Consider the following 13,379-nt stretch of genomic DNA (forward strand, 5'->3'; position numbering starts at 1 on the left):
GAAGGTACAGTCGCGCTCCTTATCCAGCGGCCAACTAGCAGACAAGCTTTGTACGCATCCGTCGTCATTAGACCTTACACGTGTGCCCGTCACGGTGGACTTGGGTTTGTGCCAGTGTCTGGCATGCTGTAGACCCTTTCCATTGTTGGGTAAATGAAGTCAGTAGCAATACAGGTGGGGAAAAGTCCAAGAAAGATGGTTTTATAAAGCAAACTAAGTAGGGAAATCAGCTAGGCCAGTGGGGCTCAGACCCCGTGTGTGTCAAAATCACCCGGAGGGCTCCCGAAAGTGGGTTGCTGGGCCCCACCCCCAGAGCTTCTGGTGCAGTGGGGGTGGCGCGGGGCCCCGGAGATTGCACTTCTGACCACGTCGTGGGTGAGGCTGCTGTTGCTGCTGGTGGTTCATCACCACACTTTGAGAACCACTCATGTAGGCTTATGACGAGGAAAGAGGCTCGGAGAAATTGTGCTCGGCCTCGTTGACAAAACCATTTAGTGGCAGAACTGATGCGAAAAGCCGGCCTCCCGCTTCCTGACTTCCAGGAGAGAGAAATGTTCCCCGATGTCCCTAAATGGGCAAACTGCCATGATGTGACCACATTGCCCTAGTGCCTTTCTTGGGATTTAGTCCCAGGTAAGTGACAACTTTGGGAGAGGACAAGAGGTGTTGTTACAGATACTCGTTAGCCCTGTAGACAACGTGCCCTGTCCCAGCTGCCCATTTGTGACCAGATGGCATCCACCACCCATCGAAGGAGGTGGTTTGTTTGGAAGCCGGTTAGTCCTCTGAGGTCCCTTGACCCTCCTGGAGGTCTGAGCACGGCCCTCGTGCTTGGTCGGCTGTGGATGGGACAGGGTCTCGGGGGGAAGCCGGACAGCTACGCGGGTGGTTGCCGTGCAGCATGGAGGCGCTAAGGTTGGGGTGGAGGGGCACTTTGGACAGCCCCCTGGGGCCCGCCTCATGGCCCTTCTCCACTTCCTCTGGGTGAGATGACGAATCCGATGGGCAGGCAGGCTCGAGCAGAGGCTGTTGGGTTTGGGCACAAGGAGCTTATTGTAGGCGTTTCCTGCTCACGCTTCTCTCTTTCATTTCCCGCCCTTTGTATGCACCGTCACTGGTCACCCTGGCGCCACTGTCCCCCCCCCGACACTCGTCCCTGTGACACTTAAGACACTTGAATGTCACGATGAGTCACAGTGAGCAGAGTCTGAGTGCAAGCGGGTTCCTGAGCGCCGTGTAACTTTTGGCCTCATTATCCTCTCTGAGCCTTAGTTTCCTCGTCTGTGGAATGGCCGTTGAGATCACGTGTGCCTGTCAGGGCCGGCACGGTAAGTGCTCAGCGAATCACGGCTGTTTTAAGGAGAGCGCGGACTGGACCAGGCTGGATTGTGGGCAGTGCTTGACTAACACGTGCCTTCAGTGGCCCCTTCCCTGCACTTCGTGGTCTCTGTCAGTGTCGGGACGGCGCCCGCACATTTGGGTTTTGCCTTAGCGTGCAGGGAGTTCGCTGTGTCTCAGCATCTCGGGTGAAGGGCCTTGTTGAGAGGAGTAGGGCTCCAGGGCGCTGTGCTGTCACCCTGCGGGCAGCATGTTTCGACCGTGAACTGAGCCGTCCTGCCAGCCAGTGGAGCCCCCGGTGCTCGTCACCCGCTGTAGAGTGTGCTTCCTGGCGTGGGGAGGCCGGAGGCCCGCCCTCCTGGACCCAGCAGCCTGCCCCTGCCTGGCCCCGCTGGCCCCGCTCCCTCTCGCCACTCCCTCCCTCTGCTGTACTGACCAGGTCTCCCGATTCACCTTGGCCCTGCTGGCCCAGGGCCTTCCCAACATGCTCCTCCCTCTGCCAGAAGCGCTTTTCCTCGGTCCACACGCCCGGCCCTCCGCACACACACTACAGAAAATAAAAACCTGGCCAATGCAGCGAGTCTTTCAGGCTCCAGTTTAGGCCGGTTTCCTTGCAGGGTCCAGGGCGGAAGATGGCTTTAGGGCACCCATCCCCGCCTTACTCCCCACCCACCCAAGTTCTGCTGGCACCCGATCCCCGTCCCGGGCTGCCTCTGGGGGCGTGCAGCCCGCGGTCCGCGCACTCAGCGCTCTCGCAGTTGGGTTATGGGGCCTCGGCCCACTCGGTCGCAGTCGTGCTTGCGGGGGTTTGTGCAGGTCTCTCTTCCCCGTCCCTCCTGAGTGTCCGTGCCGCGACTGCCTGACACGCTGCGCACCGGGCACTGCGCATCAGAGGCTTGAAAAGCGCCCTGAGCCGTGTTGCCCCCGACGATCGTGCTCCCCATCCTCTGCAGGGTTCCTTCCTCGCCCAAGAGGAGAGAGGGACCGTCACAGGCTCTTCCTCGGCATGGCGCCAGCTCAGACTGGACTTTGTTTACGGGGAGCCTTCTTCCCTTGGGGCCATGCGGGGGGGCCCCCCTAACCTGGGCAGGTGGGGGCAGTGTCAAGGGGCACGACCGTCACCAGACGATGTCATCAGAGGGTTCACACTTCTCCAGGCTCTGCTGTGCCTAAGCCGGCACCGTTGCATCGGTGCCTTGTGCCACACGTGGCTGCTGCCCTCAAAGGGAGAAGAAATTCCTCCCGAGCGGAGTATGGAGCTCCAGATTTCTTTGTACCTGGGGGAGAAGCCCAAGTGGGGGCCTCTCCTATTTGGGGAATGGGCCCAGGGTCAGCTGTATAGCACAGAGATAGGAGCTCTGTTTTATCAGGCGGTCTTCTTTGGGTAAGAGATCGGAATTAAAAAAAAATTTTTTTTTTAGCATTTATTTATTTTTGAGACAGAGACAGAGCATGAACGGGGGAGGATCAGAGAGAGAGGGAGACACAGAATCCAAAGCAGGCTCCGGGCTCTGAGCTGTCAGCACAGAGCCCGATGTGGGGCTTGAACTCACGGAGTGCGAGATTATGACCTGAGCCGAAGTCGGATGCTTAACCGATTGAGCCACCCGGGCGCCCCTGGGTAAGAGATCGGAATTTAAAAATTTTTTTTTTCAACGTTTATTTATTTTTGGGACAGAGAGAGACAGAGCATGAACGGGGGAGGGGCAGAGAGAGAGGGAGACACAGAATCGGAAACAGGCTCCAGGCCCTGAGCCATCAGCCCAGAGCCTGACGCGGGCCTCGAACTCACGGACCGTGAGATCGTGACCTGGCCGAAGTCGGACGCTTAACCGATTGAGCCACCCGGGCGCCCCTGGGTAAGAGGTCGGAATTTTAAAGCCAAACAGTGCTTCAGTAGATTGGACAGAAGAGGCAGCCAATTTGAGATTTCAGAACTGGGCTTTCCACGGATGGTTTGGGTTTCCTGCCCACAGAAACGAAATGTTGAAGTTAAAGCGGCACCACGTTCTTAGCAGCCGGGCTTTAACCAAGCTTCAGGACACGTGAGGTTCTGTGCTAATATTTTTGTTTTGATGAAAAGTTTAGAAACACTACTCTCAGCCTCCACCACAAAGAATACAAAAATGTTATTGTAAAGAAATTAAATATATTTCAATTCCTGCTTCGTGGTCATACTTCAATTTGTAAAGAGAGTTGGAACCCAAAACACTTTAAAAGGTGACCTTCAAAAATGTGCCAAATCTTCTGCAGTGTAGACCCATGTACAGATTCAGTCCACTGATTTTCACGCATTTTTTCAAACATCCAGTAGCTTTTGGGAAGCTGCGTATTTTCATTATTAAGACGCCCTCAGTTCTGAGGACGTTGTGGCCGGCAGACCAGTTGCAGAACAAAAACTGAAAACTGCGGGAGGTTGAAGGCAGCAGGGTGAGTTCACTATGGGCCCAGGCTTCCTGGAAGAAAATGAAGCGACATGTTTTTCTCCATGGGCACTTGGTGGCTCTCAGAAAGTTCTGGTTGAACGCCCTGGGACTGTCCGCTGCCATCCCCTTCTTCCTAAGGAATGGTTTGACAAACCCCACCCAGACCGCGCCATAGGAACATCCTGCTTCCTGTCAGATCTGGGGTACCTGTGCTTGGGGATGCTGGGTCCCTAGCACATTCCTTTCTTTCCCAGCTGGCTTTGTTTTCCTGTGTAGAAAATTCCGAGTTTTCCATCTTAAATGTAAAAATGTGGTTATCATCTTAGAACGTGTTCTAAGGACTTTGAAGATACTTTTGTTTTCCACTAAGAAAACCGTTCATTCGTGGGTTGGGGTGAGTGTGGGATGAGGACCCATCCTCCTGCCTCGGGGCCAGCTCCTGAGCAGTCAGGCTGGGCCCTAGGCCTAGCAGGGTGCCGGCTTTTCACCAAGTCCTAATTCTGGACCCTCTGACACAGCCCCTCCGCTTGTAGCCTCTGTGCGTTTTGTCCAGGTTGGTTTCTTCTGATTGCAGATGTGAACGCGTGTAGTTTTGTGTGTGCTTTTGATAGACGCCTTGTCATTGACCCACTTGTCTACCTTCGTGAGAACCACTGCCTTAGAGCAATTACTGGAGGGAAAACCCACTTTTTTTCCAGCACAGAGTAGATGCTAAACAAACATTGTAGCCTGATATGAGCAAGGATACACAGGGCAGGAGAGCAATCGTGACCACTCTGATCCCCCACTTCTGGTGAACGTTGTTGTCCTGAGCACGTGCGCACAGTCAGTCTGCGGGAAATATCTACTGACTTACCTGTGCTCTGAGCCTTGTACTAAAGACACCTGTTTTAGCCCGATTTCCTGGCTTGGAGTGGCTGGTTGGTTGGAATTTGGTGACGGGGACGAGTAGTCACCCCTCCCCCCCAGCCCCATGGCTGTGCCAGTGCAGGCCTGTTCTAGGCACAACGTCTACATTACCTGTCTCCCTGTCAGAAGGGGCTTGTCCCAAAGAACGTTGTTGTTGTTGTTGTTGTTTTAATGTTTGTTTATTTTTGGGGGGGGCAGACTGCAAGTGGGGGAGGGGCAGAGAGAGAGAAAGACAGGGAATTCGAAGCAGGCTCCAGGCTCTGAGCTGTCAGCACAGAGCCCGATGTGGGGTTCAAACTAATGAACCGTGAGATTATGACCGGAGCTGAAGTCAGAAGCCTAACCGATTGAGCCACCCAGGCGTGCCCCCCAAAGAATGTTTTGATGGGAGATGAGAACTTCTCTGTCATAGTCAAAGGATGTACCTGCCTGTCACTTTGGCTCTGCTGAGTTTGCAGAGTCCCCCCATCTCCCGCTCAAGATTTGGAATTTCTTGGCAGTTTACCTCTTTCTGCTAGATCTTTATTCTAGATCTTTATTCCCCTGGAGGACTAGTTAAAGCCCAGATTCCTGGGTGCCTCCCCTAGAGACCTTGATTCGTTAGGTCTGGGTTGGGGTGGAGAGCTGGTATCCCAACCGGCTCCAGGCCACGGTGCTGCCGTTAACCACCCAGACCCTTCACTCTTGCTGGGGGAAGGATTAAGACACTGTTTGGTCCTAGAACTAGCTTGTAGGGTTACAAAGCAAAATGGAGTTTAAATGTTTTAGATTTTTGATACACTTCGTGTACTTGATCACAGCATTTCTTGCTGTGGTTTGTGGTCAGAAAAGGTCGGAAGGCTACGGAGCGCTTCTGCCTTAGAAATGGCCCACCTGCTGGTGCTGTGCCCGGGCCCGATCGTCGGTTCCAGAGCCAGGGCGGGAAGCTCAACCAGGGCCCGGGTGACTCGGGAGAGGGCTGTGCCGCAGTCTCCATTGCCCCTGCAGGACCCCTGACCTCATTGTGTGAGGCGGCTTCTCCACCCCACTCTCCCCGTGGAGAACGTTCTTCAGCATTTCAAGCTGGTTGTGATGGAAATAAGTTTCATGAAATGCTATTTAGCCTCACTACCTTAGTGCCCTCTGACCGTTTCTATTCTGTTTCGTGTTTTAATCCCTGGAATCGGTTTGGGGACCTGCTAATGGGTCGTGACTTGGCGTGAACGTGAGCAGGAGCAGGCACCCTTCCTGCCGGGACTCCCTCGGTTCTGTCTCCCAGAGATGCCTCTCTTACCCAGGGCGACCCCGTCCCTTCGCATTTGTCATGGTCCTATCCCATCATGTCTGCTCGGCTTACACAGCTTTAGGGCTTTCTTCACGAACTTTTCCTGTGTCTTTCAGGAAGTAAACCCTTCGTTTCTTTAGCACTTGACTTGCTCTGCTGTGTACTGGGGCTCTGCGTGGATGGCTTTACCTCTCTGTTAGCTTCTACACCACTTGAGGGCAGAGCCTACGTTCCCGTTCAACCACGGTCCAGACCAGACTTTCTGCGGCACCGAATCCCCAGCATGTGGCTGGTGGAAGGAGCTGAGCCAAGTTGTGCGCCACTGTGTGGATGGCCACAGGGCCCGAATTTGGTGGTTTTTTTGCTTGTTCACTTATTTATTTTTGAGAGAGCAAGCGCGCGCACAAGTCGGGTAGGGGCAGAGAGCGAGGGAGACACAGAATCCGAGGCAGGATCCAGGCTCCGAGCCGTCAGCACAGAGCCCGACGCGAGGCTCGAACCCACGAACCTCGAGGTCATGACTTGAGCCAAAGTCAGACACTTCACCGACTGAGCCACCCAGGAGTCCCTGAATTTGGTATTTAACCTTGTTTCAGTGGGAAAGTGCATCCTGACTCCAAACCACTGACTTTGAGAAGATAAGTCTCTGCCTCCTTCCTTCTTCCCTGTGTGGCCTGTGCCTGTCCTTCCTCCTGGCATGCTGAGACGGGGCCTCAGACAAGCTCCAGGAGGCTGCCTCCTGTGGAAAGATTTGGTCCTTTAAAAAGAACTTCAGTTCCAGGGGACACAAAGAATACGTGTGCTGAGAGAGAAGATGGGAAAACGAGCTTCCTTCTGGAGAATTCTAGAATGAAGCAACTGGATTCTTCCTAAAGGCAGTCTTTGGAGTGGAGTGAGTTTCTGGAAGGTTCTGAACAAGAGAGAGTTTGGAGAGAGCGAAGGGAATGTTTTTTGGCTGAGCCTGAGACCCAGGAAGGGGCCAACCACTGAAGAACTCTCTTGTAACAACACATAGTGACACCATTTTGTTACTAATCACAGACCGTAAAGGTGTAAATTCTGTGAGAACTGGGAGGCCTTTTTGACTGCGGAAAGTCCCCTTCTAATGCTTCCTAGCCAAACGGCAACTCCAGCCGTTGCTCAAATACATGTTCTTCCGCGACCCATTGTTTTTGGAGTTATTTAAAAATAGTCTCGCGTCCCATCTGTAACCCCACCTCCCAAGGTGAGAGAGCTGGCGTGTGACTTTGGCCTCTTCCCCTCAGGCCAAGAGACCGCCTGAGATTTCACCACTAAGAGTATTTTTAGCCCAGGAGCTAACACAGCAAGAAGGTCTTTGATGTGCTGCTGCTGTGAGCCATCTTGGTCTTGGACTTTTCCAGAAGGGTGTGGTTTGCTTTTATAGGCGGCGCTGGCCTGAAAGTCTTGCTTTCTGCTCTTGTGGCAACTTGCGCACCTGGCGATCAAAGTTGTGAACACATCTAATAAACAGTACTTGCTAGGCTTTAGTTTTCAAAAGAGGAAGAGAGAACCTACACTGAGACGTGCCGTGTAAGTCGGAAGCCGGGGGTGGGGATGGGGTGGCATGCATGGCCAAACACAGAGCCCTGTACCTCCTCTTGGGTGCTGGTTCCCTTTAAGTGGAATGCTGATACAGAGAGAATGAGAATATTCCTATAGGAGACAAGAGCCCACAAGTCTTCCCCCCCCACCCCCCGAGCCTGTATTCCACTTATTTGAGCCATCTTTAAAAAATTTCTTTTTGTTTACTTGAGAGAGAAGCAGAGAGACAGAGTGTAAGCAGGGAAGGGCAGAGAGAGAGAGAGAGAGAGAGAGAGAGAGAGAGAGAGAGAAACACAGAATCTGAAACAGGCTCCAGGCTCTGAGCCATCAGCACAGAGCCCGACACAGGGCTCCAACTCGACTCTAAGCTGAAGTCGGATGCTTAACCGACTGAGCCACCCAGGCACCCCTTACTTGAGCCATTTTTAAGGGTGTTTATTCACTTCTCCCTCTACTGCGTTAGGAGACTGTGTGGCTGGTGTGTGAAACTGCAGTGGGTTCAGATCCAGGGTCTGTCACCTCACAGCCTCAGTCTCCCTACCTTAGAGAGCCACTATGAGGACTAGATGAGACAGGCCTGAACACTCACTGTGTGGGACATGGGCCCAGCTATTGCCGTGTGGTTCCTCAGAGCCTAAGCAGTGCCTTGTGCACACAGAACTGATGCATTTGGCTGGAAACGAGTTGGATTGGCTATCAAGCTCTAAGCCAATGAGATTGTGGCTTTGGCTAAACCAGCATGACTTCAGATTTTAGTCTCAGAATTACGAGGGCCCTCAGAGCCTCTGGGTGGTTAGACTGTCTGTGGCTGTTAAGTGATTCACAAACGGAATAGCTGGGCATCACCAGTACTGGAGGGGGCTGTCTTTTTCTTCCTGGCCCTCCACATGTTGTTTACTTATGACACTGAAGTTGTCCCACGAGGAGGAGAGATGTCCAGGGGGCTGGTTGATACTTTTAGCCATTACTGAGGAAGGAGCCCTGGACTGGCCTGGTTCAGGATGCCTGGGTCCCAGGCTGGGGCATATCTGATCCCAAGGCCTCCACTTCCTCTGCAGGCAGACTCGGGATCCTTTCAAGTTCTCAGGCTGCGTGGAAGCTGAGAGCCCACTGCTCACTGGGCACCTGCCCAGGGGTGCCACCTTGGCTGGCCACTGCTGCAGAGAGATTGGCATTGATCAGCACTTGATTCTGAATGCGTAGAGCAGAGTGGGGTTGGTTCCCCCACCACCACTGGTCTGGACTGTCACGCGGAATGAATATTTCTTCCAGAACAGGCCCCCTGGCCACAAACGTATTTGAGAGACAGGAACAGAGGGTCAGGGTCCATGAAAAACACGCATCAAAGAACAGCTGAGAAGACCCTTTGCTCATTTTGTTTTGGAGAAAAGTTCCCTGCCTCTCCTTCACCCCCGCCCCTTACTGCCCTCCACCCACGTGCCTGGGAAGCCAGACGTATGCCTTTGGAGAAGTGGTCATTTTCAGATCCCTCTGTGGTCCTCAGAGACTCGTGAAGCCTTTCCCAAGCCAGCACCTGTTTGCTGACTCGGATGCATTTCCTTGGTCCCCATGTGAAATGCCTAAGGCCCGGAGCTGTCCCTGAAAGCCCAGCCGGTCCTCCTCCTGCCCTCGGAGCAGGCTAGGCCTTATTCAAGGCCTCTGGGCTGCAGAGCACTTTCGTGCTCCTCTCAAGCGGGGCCGTGAGCAGCTGAAAAGCCCCTGCCTTTGCCGACCAAGTCTCCATCCTGGGCCTCCTCGCTCCGTGTCATGACTGCGGGCTTTCCCGGCTCTCCGCTGCGAGCTCAGGGGCTCCTCGGAGAGAGAAGCTGTATCTTGCTCCTCCCTCTTGACCCTTGCACCTTGCAGATGTCAGGCCTGTAAAGATTTATTGAACAGGTGAATGAGTGGACGAATGCGGATGCCATGTAGTGCCTGCCCTGTGCGCATCTGCTGCACCGTTTCCCGGGTGATAAGGAAGGGAAGGGACTACAGGTGACCCTTGTCCTTTGACTCTCTCCTTGCTCTGTCCAGTGAGCTCCTTCTGCAGCGTCCGAAGCTTCCAGGGCTTTGGCTCTCTGCTCTTCCTGTTGCCTGGGAAAGAAAGAAATATGCGCCTGCTGACAAACGAAAGTGGTTTTCCTCTGGAAGTCCAGAGGGTGGCCTGGCAAATAATGAGCCCTTGGGGGCCCCGCGCGGGGCCAGGCACAGCTGAGGCCAGCAGAGTCCTGGTCTGCCACAGCCTCCGCTGCCCGTGAGCGCCCGTGCCCCACCGCTGTGGCCTGGCCCCAAATAAACAGGCCTTCCTGCCTCCAACTTGGGCTGCTTTGCTGGTGACATGATGCTAAAAACTGTGCTCTGAGGCCGTTGAGGAGAATTGTTTGAATTCTAAACTGGCATCAGTCCTAACGCGCAAGTTCCTCTGAGGGACAGAGGCTGCTCCAAACAACTCCACCTAAGGGACAAAGGTCAGGGTGGACCCTGCTTCCTGTTGTAGCCAGGATGCTGAGTGGTGTGGCGCACTTTGGCCCCGCTTACTCTCTGCCCAGTGCTGTGGTGTGTTTACTCAGAATAAGCTTATTCCCACCCCCCGCCCGTGTCTCATTCCCTCCCCCTCCCTCTCTCTCTCTCTCTCTCTCTGTCTCTCATCTCTAGAAATAAAACTCTGGAGAGGTGACTAATTCACATCTCCGGATGTCTGCAAAGTCTGTGGCTTTAAGAATCTCTAGGTCGTTTCCAAACAGTGATGGAAAAAAAGTACTTCCTTGGGAGTAGGCCGCCCTGGGGGCAGGCTGACCTTGACTTGTTCACGGCACGTGGAAGGGCTGCAGTTGCCTTGTCTGTGACGGGGATGTGTGTGTGATTTATGGGGCGGGGGTCGAGGGGCAGTGTTGGGCCCTGTGACTTGGTTTCCTCGTCTGTCAAACGGTAACAAAAATACTTTCCTTCCAGTGTCAGTGTGAGGATGGGGGATGACCTAGAACTCCCTGCACGGGGCCCGACTTCTGACGGGATGTTTAAAACAGAGGCTGCTGATTTAACCATTTGATTGGACTCCAGGAGGGAAGCAGTTCTCAACCCTGGAGGCCCCCCCCTTCACCTTCTCTTGGGCCATCTGTCCGGTATTTGATGAAGGTTTGATAAAAGGAGTACGTCTTGGGGAGAACTCTGTGTGTGAATACATTCAGAGCCCTCTCTGATGGCTGTGGGTGAGGCGTGTGGACGTCTCAGAGGCTCCACCTTTCTCTCTGAGTGAGAAGAGAAGCTACAGGAGGGCTTTGAGCAGAGGGGCGACCTTCTACGAGGATCCGTCTGGTTACTGACTGGAGAAGACTCTAGAGAGGCAAGGCGCTGGGGACTGTTGGAAGGGTGGCATAGTGGCTTAGGCACCAAGTGCTATGGCTTGGGTCAGGGTGTTGACGGTGCAGGTGGTTATAGTGGGGAGAGTCTGGATGTACTGTTAAGGCGGGATTCACAGAATTTGCCGAAAGACTGGATGGTACACGTGAGCAGGAGAGCAGAGTCCGGGATTCTGACCTGAGCTCTGGGAGGATGAAGCTTCCTGTTTACCAGGATGTCGTGGCAGCAGGTCTGGGAGGGAGTATGGGGAGTGCAGTTGTGGGGTTGAGCTGCCCGATGTAGACCCTCCAGAGGAGTGACCAGGAGCTCGTGTGCAGAGACAGATCGCTCAGCAGTTAAGCGGCGCCGATCTCCGTCAGCACAGGCCCCTGGGTTGTCCTCTGGTTGCTTGGCTTCCTGTGCCATCCGTGTGCTGCCAGCACCCCCACGGGTACCTCCAGCCCCCATCCATCTCCTTAACTCAGACTCGCCTGTCCACCTGCCTAATTGAAGTTCCCCTGGATGTCTGCAGGGGAGGGTTCCTGTGTCCGGTGTCCCGATACAGGGCTTCTTGGCACAGGTGAGATGTGCTCAAGCGTTTGTTGAGGAGGAGTATTGTTTATTTCTCAGACTAACCTCGTGAATAGGTACTATTGCTATTATATAAAAATACACCGATTCGGTCTTGATTAAAAACAAAAGAAATTATAGAATACAGTTGTGTTTATGCTCAGTTCTTTATGTTTTATTTATTTTGAGAGACAGAGAGAGAGTGCGTGCAGATGAGGGGCAGAGAGAGAGAGGAGACGGAGAATCCCAGCCAGGCTCCATGCTGCCAGCACAGAGCCCGACATGGGGCTCAAACTCATGAACCATGAGATCGTGACCTGAGCTGAAATCAGGAGTCAGATGCTTAACCAACCGAGCCACCCAGGTGCCCCTGCATTAAGTTCTTTAAAATTTCCATACAGCGAACAAAAGTAGAAAACACTATCTACTGGTGATTTAAGATCATAAAAATATTTACATTTATGTAAGTTCTTTTTATCACTTTTACAAAGACGAAATAGAAACTTCCTAAGATACTCACGATGCTTCCTGGGATATTCAATGGAGAGTTATTTGGAAAGACACTCACTCTGGATTGTTCATGGTTAGATAAGTTTGTTTCAGAGAATAGGATTTCCTTAAATTTTAAATGAGCTGTTCATCTGACCCACGTGAAAATCATGTGAGCTCTTTTTTAGAAGAAGCTTAGACCCCCGTGTCTACTTTATTCCAGCGTTTCATTGATGTATACCATGAATCAGAAAAGTACACCTGGCTTTTTAAGTACTCAGCATGGAGAATTCTCACAAATCCAACACACCAGTGTAACCGGCTCTGAGCAAAATACAGCGTGTCCCTCCCTCCCTCCTGTCCCCTGCTGGTTACCCCACACCCCAGGCATCACCGCTGGCTTAACTCCTCAAATCGTAGATTAATTTTGCTGGTGTTTGTATTTGTATAAATGGAACACCATACACAGTGTCCTTCTGTGTGTGTGCCTTCTTCCTACGTTTGTAAGGTTCATCCATGTTTTTTTTTTTATTTTTATTTTTTAATGTTTATTCATTTTTGAGAGACAGAGACAGAGTGTGAGCAGGGGAGGGGCAGAGAGAGAGGGAGACACAGAATCCGAAGCAGGCTCCAGGCCCCGAGTCGTCAGCACAGAGCCCGACCATAGGGCTCGAACCCACGAACCGCGAGATCATGACCTGAGCCAAAGTCAGACATTTAACTGACTGAGCCACCCAGGCGCACCCATCCAGGTTTTTAAAAAAATTTTTTTAATGTTTATTTTTGAAGGAGAGACAGAGCACAAGCAGGGGAGGGTCAGAGAGGGAGACACAGAATCCAAAGCAAGCTCCAGTCTCCAAGCTGTCAACGCACAGAGCCCGATGGGGGCTTGAACACAAGAACAGCAAAATCATGACCTGAGCTGAAGTCAGACGCTTAGCCGACTGAGCCACCCAGGTGCTCCATAAGTAGTCTGTCTATTAGCCATTTGGATATCTTCTTTTGTGACGTGTCTGTTCAATCCGGAATCTGTTTTTAATCGTTACCAGTTATGCAGAGAGAACCAAAATGGTGCCTGTATCAGGTTTGAGCCCAAATCCGAGGTGAAGCTTGGTTTCTTCTGTAGACAGTAGGCGTAGCCTCTCTCCTGCACCCCATCCCTTCTGCCTCTGCCCCGAGCCTCACTCTTTGGCTCCGTCCCTGCTGGTCTGCACCCAGCTCAGGCATCTGGATAATATCCTCTCAGTTTTTCAGTGCTCATACCCGTGACCTGACCATTCCATTTCTAGGTCTGTCTCATTATACAGGCACCCAGAAAGGTACGCCTGAGAGTGCCCATCGACGCGGCATTGATTGAATAGCAGAAGTTAGAAACCGTCCGCCAGGAGACTGGGCACAGAGGTTTCAGCAGAACGTCCTTCAACCATGAACCGTGTTTGCATGAAAAAATGCCCACAGAAGTTGAAAAATACTTCATCTCTGCC

The 13,379-nt window shown here is 52.8% G+C and overlaps 1 protein-coding gene across 6 annotated transcripts in view; it reads left to right on the top strand.

The window, feature by feature from the left end:
• RAPGEF1 (Rap guanine nucleotide exchange factor 1) overlaps positions 1-13,379 on the top strand; it is a 133,213-nt gene that overhangs the window by 44,927 nt on the left and 74,907 nt on the right. Inside the window, exon 1 of one of the 6 annotated variants that reach the window (XM_047098154.1) lies at positions 327-633. The exons of 4 other annotated variants lie outside the window; for them this stretch is intronic. Coding sequence is in view for 1 of the 2 variants with exons in the window: in XM_047098153.1 (XP_046954109.1) it covers positions 1,289-1,328 (40 nt within the window). In the remaining variant the exon portion in view is untranslated. Of the gene's footprint in view, positions 1-326; positions 634-929; positions 1,329-13,379 lie in introns of those variants that run through there. One more of the 6 variants, XM_047098153.1, reaches the window with a different exon arrangement.

This window comes from Lynx rufus, unplaced genomic scaffold, assembly GCF_022079265.1.
Source record: "Lynx rufus isolate CCGP_SWC_20201006 ecotype Redwood Valley unplaced genomic scaffold, mLynRuf1.p SCAF_44, whole genome shotgun sequence".
NCBI classification, from domain to species: Eukaryota; Metazoa; Chordata; class Mammalia; order Carnivora; family Felidae; genus Lynx; species Lynx rufus.